The 17244-nt window shown below is 43.4% G+C and overlaps 1 protein-coding gene across 6 annotated transcripts in view; it reads right to left on the bottom strand.

Annotated features, from left to right (window-relative positions):
- The window catches only part of Ubn1 (ubinuclein 1), a 36233-nt gene that overhangs the window by 5820 nt on the left and 13169 nt on the right, over positions 1-17244 (bottom strand). For all 6 annotated transcript variants that reach the window (NM_026666.4, NM_001356320.2, XM_006521817.4 and 3 more), the window contains 10 exons: positions 16694-16797; positions 15684-16122; positions 9751-9821; positions 8287-8416; positions 8045-8163; positions 7333-7461; positions 7002-7148; positions 6098-6148; positions 5958-6000; positions 2355-3578 (listed from right to left, as the gene is read on the bottom strand). In NM_026666.4, the coding sequence (NP_080942.1) occupies positions 2355-3578; positions 5958-6000; positions 6098-6148; positions 7002-7148; positions 7333-7461; positions 8045-8163; positions 8287-8416; positions 9751-9821; positions 15684-16122; positions 16694-16797 (2457 nt within the window). The remainder of the gene's footprint in view (positions 1-2354; positions 3579-5957; positions 6001-6097; positions 6149-7001; positions 7149-7332; positions 7462-8044; positions 8164-8286; positions 8417-9750; positions 9822-15683; positions 16123-16693; positions 16798-17244) is intronic.

Genomic DNA, 17244 nt, shown 5'->3' with positions numbered 1-17244 from the left:
ACTAATTCCCCACATATTCACATTCACACGGAAGTGAACACTTCTGCCCATCATTGGATTTTTAAAGTTAATTAGAAAGCTTCATTGTAGCACTACAGTGGAATGTGGCTAGTGAAATCTGACTGCACAAGATCATACTTTCAATAAGACCAGCTAGTTAAGTATTCATGAGCCCAGGAAGTCCTGTTCAGCGGGGCATGGTTGTACCCAGGACACTGGGCTGAATTGCAGGTTATCTACTATAGGCCCTTGTTTCACTTTGACAGGGTGTACACATCTCAGGAAGGCCACGGATTGTCACAAGAAGTGTGAGAACCCTACCTGACAGAGATCCTCACCATGGCTGCAAACTTCAATTGAAGGGCTCAAAGTGTTTTTTCTATTTTTGAGACAGGTGTCATAATAGGCCCACACTGACCTATTATGTAGCTGAGGATGACCCTGAACATCGGAACTGGCTCACTTTATCTCCCAGTGCTGGAGTTACAAGTATGCACCATCGCCCAATTTGTATGGTGCTGGGGATCAAATCATGGCTTCATACAAGCTAGTCACACATTGTAATAACTGATCTGTATCACCAGTCATGATGATATACTGTCAAGGCTATCAATCAATGATACTGTCAATCAATGATTTCCCATTTTCCTTTTTTTTGGTTTATTCGAGACAGGGTTTCTCTGTATAGCTGTGGCTGTCCTGGAACTCACTGTAGACCAGGCTGGCCTCGAACTCAGAAATCCGCCTGCCTCTGCCTCCCGAGTGCTGGGATTAAAGACGTGCACCACCACCGCCCGGCCCCATTTTCCTTTTTTGTTCTAGCAGTAGTGTAGTGCCTTGTGTATGCTAGATAGGTGCTCTACCACTGATAGAGCCTGAGCCCTGAGGCCTGAGTTTGAATCCTCAAAATCCATATAAAACTGAGTATGTTAGCATGAGCCTATAACCAGTACACCTATAAGATACACCTATAAGATGAGAAGGCCTGTAAGCTTAAGGGCCAGTTAGCCTGGTGTATGCAGCAGTGAACAATGAGACCCTGTCTCAAACAAGACAGAAGGTAAAGACTGAACACAACACATACACCATAACACTCATGTGTCACTACTCAAACAAACACATGTGTGTATATACCATTTTTTCCCTGGAAACTAGTGTGCATAGTCACTATATGTAGTGGTAGGGAGAAAGAATCAAGACCTTGCTAGAACAACCTGTCTACAATTCTCTAAATATACAGGAAAAGAAAAAGCTTCCAAGTTCCCAACCTGTGTTCAAGCTTTCCTTTTCACTTTTCAATTATTTTTAATTATGTGCATGTATAGGGATATATATGCATATATATGTGTGTGTATATATATTTATATTTATATTTACATTTATGCATATATATGTGTGTGTATATATATTTATATTTATATTTACATTTACATTTATGTGTGTGTTTATGTGTGCCAAAGGAGACCAGAGGCTTCAGAGCTCCTGCAGACTGGAGTTACAGGCACTTGTGAGCTACCTGATGTGGGTGGTGGGTACCAAACTCAGGCACTCTTCAAGAGAGGTAATGTCACCCCACCCCCACCCCCACCCCCACCCCCATACAAGGTTTCTCTGTGAGACTCTGGTTGTCCTGGAACTCAGGGATCCACCTGCCTCTGCCTGGCTCCCAAGTGCTGGGAGTAAAGATGTGACTGCCACCATAGCCTGGTGTCCTGGTCTATGTGCTTTTTTTCCTTTTACCTGCTGAGCTATCTTTCTAGACCTCTTTTCAATTTAAGACAGGGCCTCATGTATCCTGGCTGGTCTCAGTTTGTAGATATGTAGCCAAGTCTTGCTTTTAACTCCTGATTTTGCTTCTATCTATGGGATTATAGATGTGCAACACTACCCTTGGCCAAACTTCTAATTTTACATACACACACACCCTACACCTTCCCTGCTAGGCTCTGTCAAGTCACCATATCCTACAGAGTCCCTTCAAGCTAATCAAAGAATTGCAACCAATAGGTACTGCCACTTTGTACTGAGGTATAAACACATTCTAACTGCTACCTAATGGCTGAAGGTATGTCCATCTTTGAGTCACAGTGCAAAGTCAGGTTCTAGGAAAAGATGTTCCCTCTCTTTTTCCCTCCCTCCCAGTTTCTCTAAGACATTGAGGCTATACCAGTCCTCCATCCACCAGCTAAAGTGAGACTAAACAGAAAACCCAGTACTCCCCCCAGTATCTAATCTCACTTAACTGTCATCATCTGACTTTCTCTTTCAGACCACTTTTACAGACCTGTGAAAGACAACCAGCCTTATTCCCAAAACCTTGAAGCTAGGGAAGGTTGCAAGGTTGGAATACTCACTGGCAAGGAGGTAGACGATGTCACACTACTAACTGCAGCAGGCTTCAGGGAGGAAGTCAGTAATTTTGCCACTCCCTGGGTCCCACCACCAGAATCTCCATTTGGACCTCCAGGTGGAGCTACAAGGGTCAGCTTCTGAGTAACAGGTGTTTTTTTCACAGCAGAACTTGGGGCAGCTCGGCTAGCAGACTGTCCTGCTGAGGGAGACTGCACCCCCGGGAGCGAGGCCCCAGAAACAGAGCTCTGCACTTGGGCTCCTCCTCCGGGCGATGGGCTGCTAGAAGAAGCCCCATGTTTAGAGACTGAGCCAGCGAAGGGGTTATTCTTATAAGACGGCCCCACAGAGCTGGTGGGGTGCAGCTTGGCTGGATGGCTGATGGTGGTAGAGTTTGAGGCTGTCGTCTTATGGGCACTGCTGCTGGAGGCTGGTGAACTTCCAGAGGAGGCTGGCATAGTGGCATGGAATGCCTGGCCTTTGGCTGCTGTCTTTACCAGCTGCAGAAGGGACCGATGACACTGTGGAGAGGTGGCCTTTGGGCCTTGCAGCTTGTTGACAAATGGGGATGGGGGTGTGAAGCTTTTCTGCTGTTGAGTGCCTGCATGAAAGACTTTGACTTGGGGTCCAGGCACAGGAGCTGCTGCCTGGGGTCCATGAGACGTCCGTGGCAAATTGTGGTGCTTTGCTTTGGACGGGTGTAATTCAGGCACACCCTTGCTAAGGGGACCCTGACAGGATAGCTCTTTGAAGCCAGAACCCTCTGGCTTTTTCTCCTGAGAGGACTGCCCCAGTGCTAGAGCCTGCTCAGCCAGAAAATTGAGAGGTGATTGCAGAGCATTTGTGGGGGGTGGTGCAGAAGAGCTGGGCTTTGCAAAGTTCCGTTTCTCTTCTGTACACAAAACACCACCAACTTTTTCTGTTGGTGCTTTGGAGGGTGTAGGCAGTGTGAATTCGGAACTGTTGGCTGCTCTGCTGTTCAACGTAGCCAGCTCCTTAGACACAGCATCAACAGAGGAGGCTGGATTCCTGACGAGGTCTTCATCCAGGGAGTCCTCCAGGGTGACAGAAACAGAGTCAGTGAGGCCACAAGTTGCCTGGGATGGATGCTCCCTGCTGTTTGCCCCAGTGTTCAGGCCTCCGCCCTGATGTTCTGAGAGCAAAGTAGTGGGACCACCATGCTGTCCTGATGGAACAGAAACTTTTTTGTCAAGCTTAACAGATGATTCCTGAAGGAAAATGGAAATGCTCATAGTTAGATGGACTCAAAGATGCCAATAGTGGCCTGTTATGAGGATGTCAACATGTGAATTCAAGCTTACTGGGTAATTACAAGACAAGTGATGGATGAGTGTAGGTACCATGTGTGCTTTGACTTATAGTATTATCTGGTCATATGTATCTAGCTGGTGGAGACTGGTTTTAGGCTAGCACATGCCCACAGCAAAACTTTTCTTCTTTCAGTTTCTGAAATACTACAAGGTTTACTCACTGTACCTGCTAGTTGTATATCAACTGCCTAATACAAGCCCAATTTGGAAGAAATAATCTTAACTGGGATTGGCCTGTGGTGCATTTTCTTGATTTTTTTGGGGGGGGTGGTGGGGAGGTTGGTTTTCTTTCTTTGAATTATTTTATTTATTTTATGTATGAGTACACTATAGGTGTCTTCAGACACACCAGAAGGGAGCATTAGATCTCATTACAGATGGTTATGAGCTACCATGTAGTTGCTGGGAACTGAACTCGGAACCTTTGAAAGAGCAGCCAGAGCTCTTAACCACTGAGCCATCTCTCTAGCCCACATTTTCTTGATTAATGGTTGACGTAGAAAGGCCCAGTTCACTATGAGCAGTGCCACTCCTGGACTGGTGGTCTTGAATGCCATAAGAAAGCAGGCTGATAAACTGGCCATCTCCTGTAACCAGGTAAGACTTCCAATGGAGGGACTGGGGCATCAATCTAGCCACAAAACCTTCAACTTACAATCTGTCCTGCCTACAAGATGTGCTGGGGTAAGATAGAGCAGAAATTGAAGGTGTAGCCAACCAACCACAGGTTGAGCTTGAGTCCCATGCCATAAAAGGGAGCCCAAGCTAAAGATATTGTTATACTTGCAAATAGGAGCCTAGCATAATCATCATCAGAGGCTTTGCCCAGCAACTGATGCAAAAAGATACAGAGATCCACAGCCAAACATTAGGCAGAGCTTGAGGAATCCTGCAGAAGGGAAGTAGGAGCCAGAGGGGTGAAGGACACCATAAGAAAACCCATAGAATCAACTAACCTGAGTCCACACAAGCTCACAAAGATTAAACTGCCAACCAGAAAGCCTGTATAGGACTGACCTAGGCCCTTTGCATATATCTTACAACTGTATAGCTTGGTCTTCACATGGGTCTCCTCACAGTGGGAGCAGGAGCTGTCTCTGACTCTGTTGCCTGCCTTTGAGACCCTTTCCTCCTACTTGGCTGCCTCAATAGAGAGGATATGCCTAGTCTTCCAGCAACTTGATATGCCGGGGCTGCTTGATATCCATGGGAGGCCTCTCCTTTTCTGAAGAAAAACAAAGGAAAAGTGGATTGGGGGGCGGAGAGACTGGGAGGAGACGAAAGAGAGGAAACTGCAGTCAAGATGTAAAATTTAATTAATTAATTAATTAATTAATTAAAAAAGAAAAAAGAAAAAACAGGCTAAATAAGCCATAAGGAACAAGCAGCACTTCTCTATGGGCCTCTGTATCGTTCTTGGCTCCAGGCTCCTGCCCTGCTTGAGTTTCTGCCCTAACTTCCCTGGATGATGGACTATAAGCTGTAAGACAAAATAAACCTTTTCTTTTCCAAGTTGCTTTTGGTAGGGTTTTGCTCTGTTTTTTCCTCCCCTTTCTATGTAGCCCTTGCTGTCCTAGAACTCACAGAGCCTGCATGCCTTTGACCCCAAGTGCTGGGATGAAAGGCGTGTGCCACCACTGATGAGAATTCCTTTCAATTAACTTCTTTTCCTCTAACTTTTCACAATACCTGTCTCCTAGCCATGCTAATGGGATCAGAATAGGATCTATCCCATTGCTCCTGTATCCCCAGTACTTAACACAGTATGTTCTCACAGATTTTAGGAACTTTTCAGATACTCAGGAATAAACATCTGATCTCACAATCTCTTTAAGCAGGGCTAATCGAATTCCTCTGGCAAGTACCAAAGGTCTCTGTTGAGAGATTTCTGTGATGTGTGAGACGGTTATCACATTCCTGTGCTCCATCCATTGTACTTCCCTGTGGTTCTCCCAGGTAACTAACAGCCACTTCTCCCTGCTACTGCTACAAACTTCACAGTTCCACAGCAAGAGTATACTTCTTAAGAAGACCACCACACAAGTGACCTTTCACATTTACAGTGGCCTTGCACTGCACGCTTTTGGGGCTGCTTCAGATTCTTGAGCCCCACAACCACAAGACCTGGGCTGGCTGAATAATGTCGGGAAAACTGCAGCTAGAATTATGTGGCCCAGCTCAGATGGCTGCCTCCTTCAAGAGTGCCACAATCACTCAGGAGATTTCCTGAGCATAGCTTCAGGACAGTTGGCACATGGCCCAAACAGGCTGACTCACCTTCATCTTGATTTTTGAGGGAGCTATTACTTTCTTCTTGGCCCTGTTCAAAGAAAGGAACACAGAAAGGATTCAGAAGAGATCCACACGAAAAGATTAAAATAGCAGAGCCCCAAAAAATAAAATTCTGAGGTACTTACAGAAGTGATGTCAGGTGTCCATGGCCTCGTCGGCTCTCCTTAAATAGAGTCCTGAAAGACAAAGGGCTGGGGTATCATATCTACCCCGCTATGCCACAACTCTGCTTCTAGATTGTTCCTGAAGGCTCTGGAACTCAGTGGCACTTAATCCAGCTGAGGAGGCCTAATATGGCCTCACCAACTTATGTACAGCCATCAAGAAAGTCAATGGCTTTGTTGCAACCTATCATAGCCACAAGTTCCCTAAGGCAGTGGTGCTATTTAAATCCACCTAAGGAAAAAATATGAAGTAGCACATGTAGCATGGTCTCCCCCCCCCTCAGAAACTCAACAAACACTATCTTCATATAACCTAACTGTAAGGAAAGAATGAAAATTCCCTAACTGTAAGGAAAGATGAAAATTTCATGTCTAAAGCACCAATGAATCAAGCCAACACCTTATACCATCTTTATCTAACCACCCATGCCCTACAGAAAGCACATGGGCTCCCTACATGGATGACAGCACACATGAAGGAGCTTCTGGATAGCTCAACACTAAGCTCCAGCATGGAATTAGCACTGTGGCTCCTTGTGAATGAAACTTTTTGGAACCATGAGGCAGTCCCTAAGATGACTTCCATCTCTTAGCCTCTGGTACAGCCACTGCATCAAACAACAAAGTTCATACTGTGAGGAAAAGAGAATGCAGCCAATCTTCCAACTAAAGTGGGATGAGGACTTACAAGAACTGAACTCCACAAATAAGATCCCTCTTATAGATTAAGAAGTCTCCTTTATAGATCCCAGTATGACCCTAAGTACTCAAGTGACATCAGAATGGAATCAATAAGATAGCAACCTATGGGGCAGGGATCATCCCAGTCAGGCCAGATTTCCCTGCCTCAGCACAAAGACCTCACCTGGCTTGCATCCAGCCTTTGGGCCAGAGAGGCTTGACCTCAGCATCCAGAAAAGCTTTCACACAGTCCTCCCAGGCCTGGGCCTTGCTGTTCCTCTCCAGATCACGGCTCTCCAGCTTGATCTTCACCACCTGGCACAGAAGCTCCCTGAGGAGCAGAGAGAGAGATCAGCAACCTCCCACCACCCCAAATGCTGTTTCACAGTCACCACTGTGTGCTTTCAGCAACCCATGAAAGTAATCAATCCTAACCTTCTTTAGCAATATGGGAACAGGCTCAGACACTGGTCTCACAAACCCTCCAATGATGCAAGGTCCCAGTTTGTGCACACCTGATTTCATCATTCCACTGGAATTTCTTCCGGGGCCCCATTATTCTCCGGCCCCCCTTTTCTTCATCCTCTTCTTCATCAGAACAAATCCGTTCTCTCTGCTCCTTGTCTTTCTCTTCCTCCAGCATCCTATAGAGGGAATAGAAGGAATTCTGAGGTCCTCCTGCCCACCAGCTTCCCACTCCTCCCTTCTACAGCACTTTCCTTAAGATCAGAAAGTGCTACATTGCCTAGAGAAAATCAACAAAAACTATCTTCATATAACCTAACCTATAAGGAAAGAATAATAATTCCTGAGGTTCTTTCATTTGTCTAAAGCACCAATGAATCAAGCCAACACCTAACACCATCTTTATTTAACCACCCATGCCCTATATAAAGCACATGGGCTCCCTACATGGATGACAGCACACATGAAGGAGCAATGTAAAAAGTGTTGGAGGAGTGTAAAAAGAAGAGACAGGAACCTGGAGAGATAGCTCAGAGTTTAAAAGCATATACTGCTCTTGCAGGGGATCCAAATTCAGTTTCCAGCACCCTAGCTCACAATCACCTTTAACAACTTCAGGGCATATGACTCTCTTCTGGATTCTGCAAGTTCATGCACATTCCACAGACAACTCACATATATACAAGTAATTTTAAGAGGAAGTAGGAGATACAGGAAGATAATACAGAAAGATGATACTCAAGTGAGATGGGACATACTTACTTAGCAACCTTTGCCTGTGTGTGTGCTTGGCATTCATCCTGGTACTTGGCTACCTGCTCAGGCATAGCCCTACCTATGGCATCCTTGAGCTTCTGGAGTGGCTCTTTCAGGCGCCCACCCTACAAAAAAAGGACACAGTACAGGCTTGGCTCATGAACCAGTCTTACACTGAGGACTCATAACGGGCTATCAGAAGGAGGTAGTGCAGCAGATGGGATCCTTAGGCAGACTCTGCCACCCACCTGTTCGTAGAGGTGAAGTTTCCGAGCACGCTTGACTAGAGCATCCTTGCTGCAGGGCAGGAATGAAGCCAGATAGGCAAACACCCCAGAACGGATTTGGCTAGTCAGCTCCCGAGTTTGCACCTCTATGCTGAAGAACACAACACAGTCATCAATGGCCTGCAGCTCACTGCAAGTTTTCTCTTCCTTAGGTTGCAGACTGGAGAAGAAAGCTAGGCACCAAAAGTAGGCTGATAGTCACACAATGTAACCAACCATGTGGCCACAGCGATAAAATCTCCATCAGCAACAAGAAAAACTCTCAAGCTGAAAGAACTTGGCTAGGAAAAAAGAATCAAGGCTCTTAGGTCATGGATAAGACCAAGTCAAAGGTAGTCAAGAAAACAAAACCAAAGACAAAAAGATAGGAGTATTAAATTTCATAAACAAAGAAAATATGAAAGTTTTAAAAGTGAAAGTAACAAAATGCTTGGAGTTGGCAGGAAATATTTCCTGACAGTATTTCGAAGGTTTATTTTTGTTTTATGCAAAGTGTTTTGCCTATATGTGTATGTCTGTCCCATGTGAATGCCTGGTGCCCATGGAAACCTTAAGAGGACACTGGATCCCCTGGACTTAAAGTTAAAAAGTCAGGTTGTTAAAGACAGTTGTGAGCCACCATCTAGGTACTAGGAACCAAAACCTGGTCCTCTATGAGAGCAATGTCAAGTTCTTATAGGCACTAGAGCATCTTTCCAGCCTTCTCCACATTTTGATTTTCAGTTACTAATTCTATCCATGATCATGAGATCAGGAAAATCCTCACTCTCTAGTGACGCCAGCCAAACAAACAGAAAAAGCCCGAGCTTTCTTTATATGACACAATCAAGCAGGCTCTTTATTGACACAAAACTCTCACAGGTGCTCTTTGAGGCCCTGTGCTGAGCCAAAAGGTTCATCCACATTCTACTCAGTAGAGGCCATTTGTGGAAACATCCAAGCCTTGACAACTGTCCTTACATAAGCAAAGCCCTGCTATTGAGCATCAAGCTGCTCCTGCTACCTAATATAACCAGGAAAGGGGTTGCAAAGCTGTGGCCTGACATGGCTTAGCTTTGTATGCTTGCTGTTGTCCTTATTAATTAGTTCAGACAACCAAGTACCTCAGGTTTTTGGGGCTCTGGGAAAAGCATGACGGGATGAAGAGAAATGGCAGCACAAGTGAAAACGAGGAGGAACCCTGAAAGGCACCTAACTCCCAGCAGACCTGAGGTCACCAGGTTGTCATTCATTCTTCTGCATTCTCTTTTTTCATCGCATACTTGTCAAGAAATCCTCTTCCAACTATGACAATACATGTACTATATCATTTTAATAATGTCCGTTGCTGAAGATTTGTAAGTTCTATCATTTATGGAGATAGATGCAATGTCCCTGTTTCATTTTAAATAGGAGAACAGAGACAAACAAACAGATGGTACTCACTCCAGCAGGATGCCATTAATATCTTGAGTGAAGAATTTCTGTTTGCTCTCTCCCTCAGCAGCTCTGGCAGCCTGATTCACAGGAGACAGTGACAGCAATGTATTAGTGCCCTTTCCCATGCATCCCTCACATTCACCAGCAGGCACAGAGTCATCGCTCCCAAAGAGCACCTGCCAACAAAACACTCTGCTATCTTCCTATTTCCCAGCCCCAGATAAGGTCATCCCAAAGCTGACGCAGCATCTGTGGGCTGAGTTTCTTGGAACCATATTAATCATGGAAAAAGAAGTGATCCTGAGACATCTGGCTAGAGACCAACTCAGCCAGCTGTCTAGCTTCTGTGTGCAGGCCCTTACCAACCACCCTGTAAATTGCGATTTCTATGCTGTCAATGGTAGAAAAACAAGTAAGATCTTCAGCAAACCTCTCAGATTTAAAGCAGGAGTTCTCAACCTTCCTAATGCTGCAACCTCTTAACACAATTACTCATGTTGTGATGATCCCCAACCATAAAACTATTTCTATTGCTACTTTGTAACTGTAATTTTGCTACTGCTATGAATCACAATGCAAATATCTATGGTTTTAGGTGACTCTATGAAAGAGTTGCAACCTATAGGTTAAGTAAGACCTGCTAATTTAAAGACTTTTATGTATCAAAAAATAATGAAAAGTAATAAAAATACTGTGCACTACAGTCATACTCAGTACCCAGAGAGAAGCCTATTAGGAAAAAAAAAATGACTGTGTAGCTTCAGCACTTAAAGGAGATCCTTTGAAAATCTGTACAGTATCCCACACTCAGACTCCTGAAATCATATGTGATACTAAAGATGACAACTTGAAGAACAAGTCTAGAGATCCCTGAAGTGACCACAGCAAAGACTAATCCTGGTAGTTCTCACTCTTAGCTGCACATGGAAGTTCCTAGGCAGGTTTCCCTACCCCAGGCCAATCAAAACATAATCTTGGGAGTTGGAACTGAAGAATGTATGTTCTTGACAAGTAGCCCAAATATCAGATCTCTCTCAACATGCCACATGGTGATTCTAATGAGCAAAGAGGGTTGGGAATCACTGGCCTGAACAAAAAGATGCTGACCTGGAAATTAAGGCAAAATATAGTTTCTGAAATCAAACTTTATACAAAATGGGGACAACAAGGTGACTCTCTGATAAAGATATATAAATCTTTACTCTTCTGCCTTCTTGTAATTGCAATCTCTGGGTCCTCCTGGTTCCACTTGCTTATTCTACTAGGTCCTTTATACCCTGCCCACCAGAAACAGAGTTCAAAAGCTGATACTGACCTTTAACTCCTGATGCTCAGGCTTCTACATCTCAGCAGATCCCTCAAATCTAAGTCCTGACCCTTCTCCTCTGAACTCTGGACTAGTACTTCCAATTACCTTTAAATCACTTCCAATTACTTCTGTAAAGGAGTAGTTGAGTGGCCTTGGATAAGCAAGCAACTTATTAAAACTTACTTGCTTGACCTCCTAGGCTCCTACTCATACCTGCACCTTAGCCTTCTTAAAACATCTCACTAACTTCCTTAGAACCCTATAAGGGTTCTTTTCCAGCTGATAGTCAAACCCAACCATAACATATGGTTTTCCACTATCTGCCACTAGCCATCCATTTCTGCTCGTCTCCTACCATACACTCTGAGGATCCCACTGTCCAGTGACTCACATTCAGCTCTGTCCTACTTTATGACAAGGACCTCTTGCCCTGAAGACTAGTCTAATCAACACTCTGGACTCTAGTCTGAGTCCTCAGAGCTACTTTTTGATCTCCACTCAGTCTGGCTGTCTACCTAGCCCTCTGGTTAGCCATCCAAACAAGACTGAAGGTATTTCATTTGTTCTGTATTTCAGCCAGTTGTCTACCTCTCTACATGACAAGATCATGGAGGATAAGAACTTGAATCTATGCCATTGTATTCATTACAACTATCAAATCGAAGGTCCACTGAATGAGTGAAAGAAAAGAAAACATATAAACAGACAATTTTAAGAAGGCAAACTAGATGGAAAAAATTAAATATTGACTAATCAGAAATGAATGTGGAGAAACTATATAAAATTCAAACTTCTAAGGATGCCTTGTCTAAAAGATAGCCCATAGGAAACAGATGAAAGGTATAACATAAATACTGGACAGTGGAAGAAAGGACATATGCAGTCTATTATTTTATTTTATTGAGACAGGGTTTCTCTGTGTATCCCTGGCTGTCCTGGAACTCACTCTGTAGACCAGGATGGCCTCGAACTCAGAGATTTGCCTGCCTTTGCCTTCCTAGTACTAGGATTAAAGACATGTGCCACCACTGTCCAGTGTGGATTTTATTTTTAAATTAACTTATTTTACTTATTAATTTTTAAAAGATAGAGTCTTGCGGTATATCTAAGGCCAGCTTTGAACTTACAATAATATATCCCAGACTGCCCTGAAACTTGCAATCCTGACTTCTGGGTGCTAGGACTACAGGCATAAGCTACTATACATGGCTAAAGAGCATGTGCAATTTCGTGTACTTTTAAAAAAGCATTCAGATTCAATCTTGGTGCTTTTCTAGAGCAGTGGGATTGATTCTATTACTTTGATATTTTGGGGTTTGTTTCTGTGTTTGGGTTAGTTTGCTCCCCTCACCCTTGCATTGCTGGAGAGAGAATATAGGGTCTCATATATGCTATTCAAGCCCTGTACCACTGAGCTACAGCCTTAGTTAATGTAGGAAGAAAATGAAACTGGATCCTGTGTGGTGTGTATACAAGTGTGCATGTGTGTGTACGGGTACAAATATTAGCTAGCAGACCGCCTCAGCTGTTGTTTCTTAGGCACCATGGCTTACTATCCAAGGATTCTGGGGAATCAAAATTTGTGTCCTCATGCTTGTGTAGCAAGCACTTCATTATCTCCCCAGACAAGTTATTGTTTTGTTTAAATTTATACTACTAGTTCTAAGACCCAAAAGTATCCTTAGTTAATTCAATCTCACTCCTTAAACAGATATTCAAACGTCACATTGTTCATCAGGGCAGCAACAGTTTAAGTTTGCAGATTATATTACTTTTCTGAAACAGGGTTTTATTAACCCAAGGATGAACTTGAACTCTGTTTATATGTACTTTGTGTGTATGTAGGTATTTGTGTGTGCACACGAGACACCAAAGGAGCACATCAACTGTCCTTCGCAATCACTCTCTGCCTTATTCCTGGAATTCAGTATTCTGGGTTAGGCTTTTAGTCACTAAGCCTACGGATCCTTCTGCTCCACCCCACCCTGAGAGCATTAAGGTTGTTATAGGCACATACTAGACCACACTTAGCTTTGTTATGTAAGTGCTAGGATCCAAAATTCAGGTCCTCAATGGTTGTGCAACTAGCATTCTTAGCCACTGATCTGCCCTTCTCACTCCTATCCTTTAACTCTTGTCTCACTAGCCTCTGCTCCCTAAGAGCTACAATTACAGGGGCATGTACTACCATACCAGGCTACAAATTTTATTTTTAGATATTAAGCCATTTCTCCAGTACTTCAAACGCTTTCTGACTGTATAACCTTTAAAAAAATTTTTTTTCTGAAGTCTTTTAAACTGCATCTTGGAGGATCTGGCTTTATAGTGAATTACTTAGGTGCTACATTTCAAATAAACCCAAATTAAAGACCAACTGAAGTTGGGATTGCTGGCACACACCCATAATCCCAGTTACTTTGGAGACTGAAGCAGGATTCCAATTCTGAGGTAAGGTGGAGTAACTAGTGAGACTACCATGATCTGCAGAAACCCTTGATAGGGAGATCTAGTCAAGTATATGACTAGTGTGCTGGCTGAATGCAGTCACAAGTATAAGCTTAGGCAAGACCAGAAAAGAGACACTTAACCAGCATAGTCAGGAATAATATGTAGCTAAGCCCAAGTTTTAGCATTCGTTTTCAAATTTAAGCAATAGAAATGGACATGTATCTCATCTAAAGTCAAGATTTAAAATCTATCTAATCTTATTTTTAAAAAAGAATAAGGGAAGAAAATAAATTTAGGGAAGTCACCACCTCTCAACGATTGGGATTATAAGTGAGTGTCACCATGCCTAGCTATCAAATTTAATTGATTTTTAAATTTTATGTATATGAATATACCATCACTTCCTCAGACACACTAGAAGAGGGCATCAGATCCCATTATAGATGGTTGTGAGCCACCATGTGGTTGCTGGGAATTGAACTCAGGACCTTTGGACCAACAGTTAGTGCTCTTAACCGATGAACCATCTCTCCAGCCCCCTCAAATTTAATTTTTAAAATGCTGTGTTCATTTCAAGATCCTGCACAGAATTCTTTATTAAGGATACAAATAACCATGTGTGGCTTTTGGAACTCTATGTAATGTTCTTCTATGTCTAAATACATTCTTCTCTGGAAAGACAACCTTTCCTAGCTAATTATCACAAAGGACCAGGCACCCAGACACCCATGCACACATATGAAGGGCTCCAGGTGCAGCAAAATCTGTAATGTAAGCTGTAACGGGGCCATTATTCAGGAGAGACAACTTACCAGATAGCATGTCTACCCAGAGCTTTCTTGTACCACAGTTCAACACTGTTTCAGGTGTGGCACTTCATTTCCACTATATCTTTTCCCAAAAAAGGTGAAATAATAGGTTACTACTCTGATCACAATCTACCATGGGGGTGAGCACATAAGCAGGAGTTTATCTGGACTTTTCTGTTAAAAATAAACAATAGTCTACTATCACCTGGTATCATTCAACTTAGTTAACAAGTCTTTGAGAGACTACAAAACAATGTGCTTACAAATCAAAGCATTGAAAAGAACAAGAAGTAATTTTTTAAACATAAATTCTGAGCAACAAGACAATATGCTCAAATATGCCAAGTAAAGATTCAATTCCTCTTCCTTCAATGTCATAGTCAGATAACTGAGTCCCTGACATGTCACAGTTCATTAAAGCGTTACATTCAAGAACACTTGGATATACCACACATAGGATAACAAGGAGAAACTATAGCTATGAATAAGGTGTTTTGTTTGCTTTGTACACTGTGTTCAAATGCCTTCTCTAGGTGAGAAAACAAAACATTTATACTGAAGCTGATGTTCTGCACTGTCCTGAAACTTGAAATAGTCACAATAGTGATTCTGAAAATGCTGTAAGTACCACTAGTTCAAAACGTACTGCTGTTGGGCACAAACACTCTTAGAGCTACCATCCAAATCAGTGTCTACAGGGAAATGCTATTTTAACCAAGGCAATGGTATTAAAACTCATGATCCAGTTAGATTATAGCTAGTAGTAAATCGCTTAACTGACAGTTCTTAGGACTCAAGAGATCATCATCTCCAGATACAGGAGGAAAACAGCAGCATGGCTATTCCATGCTAAAGACTGCTTGCTGTTTTCTGGGATAGGAGGAGGTGTTCAAACTAAGCTTCCCCTCATCACCAACCAGGTGCACCTCAGCACTAATGATGACATCAGAGCAAGAAAACCCAGTAACAGCTAAGCATGTGCTTGCTCTTAATGTGTTTACAAACCAGTGAACTTTCAAAATCTTTGGAAGAATTCAAAGATGAGATTTTACCTCAGTTGCCTGCTTGTCAACATTGGGGCTGATCAACAAAAGCAAATGGGAGTTGTAAGAAAGAAACTGGCAGAAAACAGAACAAGAGAAAAATGTCCCCAAAATAAAATTTCCAGAAGTAAAGGGAACCAAAAAAGGTGAAAAACTGAATCCTGGTGGGCAAAACTTAAACTGTTTCCTCCTTGGGATGAAATGAGAACTTGGGAAAGGCTTACACTTTCACAAAGGATTTCTTGGGCATCAAGCTCCACAGGGTGCAGAGCTAATGCCAATCTACTGAAATGGCTTCCAGAAAAGCCCAGCCATATGATGTCACCATACCTGAGCCAGCTCCTTAACACGCTTCTCCAGGGGTATCGGCAGGCCTTCGGGGAAGGAAGAGGGCTGCCTGAATTCCTGATCCAATCCCACCCCAAGGGAATCACTTCCATCATCCATATCTCGGAAAGGGCTTCCTTCTGGAGACTCACTGAGCAACTGCTCCAAGTCCAAATCCGTCAGAGAGTCCATGGCAGTGGCAGCTTGGAGCAAGTCATTGTCAGAAGTAGAGCCAAAGAGTGAGAGCAGTGGGTCAGAAGTGCCCTCCAGTTCCCTAAGGCCCTGAGCTTCTATTGATGACACAGCTACAGGTTTATGCTCCTCCTCCCTTTTTTTCTGAGCCTCTTTCTCCTTCTGAAATTTCTTGAGCATCTCTCTAACGCTTAATGACCCAGAGTACTTCTTCTTCTTTTTCTCCTTACTGGCATTGAGGGCTGTGAAGCTGCAAGCAAGAGGGAGACTGGTTACTCAGGTTCTCCATGAGAAACTCAGCAGCCTTCATCCCTGCTCCCAGGGAAGGATCTCCATGATAGTCTTTGTTCTATCAGTCCACTCTGTTATCATGCCTCCATCCTTTTGGCAAAGAGAACTTGTTCTTGCTGGACCAAAACTTAAGCATGAATACAGATTAGCAATACAGTGTCATATAATGCTAAATATCCAATGGGTTTTTTAAGAACCACTACCAGGCTAAAATAAAAGTTGCAAAAAATGGGAGGGGCAGGAAAACCATTTCAAGGAAGAACACATGGAAAGCAGAGAACAGCAGCAACTTGAAGGCGACTGGGCTGACAGAGGAATGCAGGCCCACAGGCTCTCCAACACAGAGAGATGAGAATGGCTGACTTGCCCAGAACAGCCCTGTCAGAAGAGACTGGAGAGGAGGGTCAGGCCCTATAGCCTCCTTTGAAGCTGGAGAGGAGAGGGAAGGAAAATCAGGCCCAGGTATCCCAGGGCCCTCATGTGCCCTCATAGACCAGAACTTTTCCTCATGAAAAGCTGCTCCCTCTTACCCGGCTTTGGAAAACTTGGACTTTTTCGATTTCTTCTCCTTGTCGTAAGTGTCATCTTTTTTCTTCTTTTTTATCTTTTCACCACCTTCCTTCAACTTCCGCTTCTGAGAATTAAAAAAAAAAGGCAGTTACACAATTCCCTGAGTCAGAGAGCAAGTACACTAGACTTGCTCTGTGTAGTGTATATCTTCAGACCCATCTCATTTCCTTCATGAACAAAAAGCTGTCTCTCAAAGCAGTCCCTGGGTCAAGAACCCACAACATTCCAACAACAGTGTTTCCTGCAAGAATCCAAGTGAAGACCATGGTGGCTGTTCTAGAATTGGTTGTAGGTGAACTCGCTCATTTTAAGTAATGGCCAGTGGTAGGCAGGCCCTGAAATATACTCAAACTAAGGCTGACCAGTATGCAGTGGGTGACAGCCCCAGAATTAAAGTCCTCTCCAAGTCCACAGTGGAAAAGTCAGGAGGAGTGGGTTCATAGCACTCCCTAAGACTTATCTGGAAACATGACCCTGCTGGACCATCTTTAGACATGGATGAAATGACTAA

This window comes from Mus musculus, chromosome 16 (genome assembly GCF_000001635.26).
Source record: "Mus musculus strain C57BL/6J chromosome 16, GRCm38.p6 C57BL/6J".
NCBI lineage: Eukaryota > Metazoa > Chordata > Mammalia > Rodentia > Muridae > Mus > Mus musculus.
This window is presented reverse-complemented; position numbering and strand designations above follow the sequence as displayed.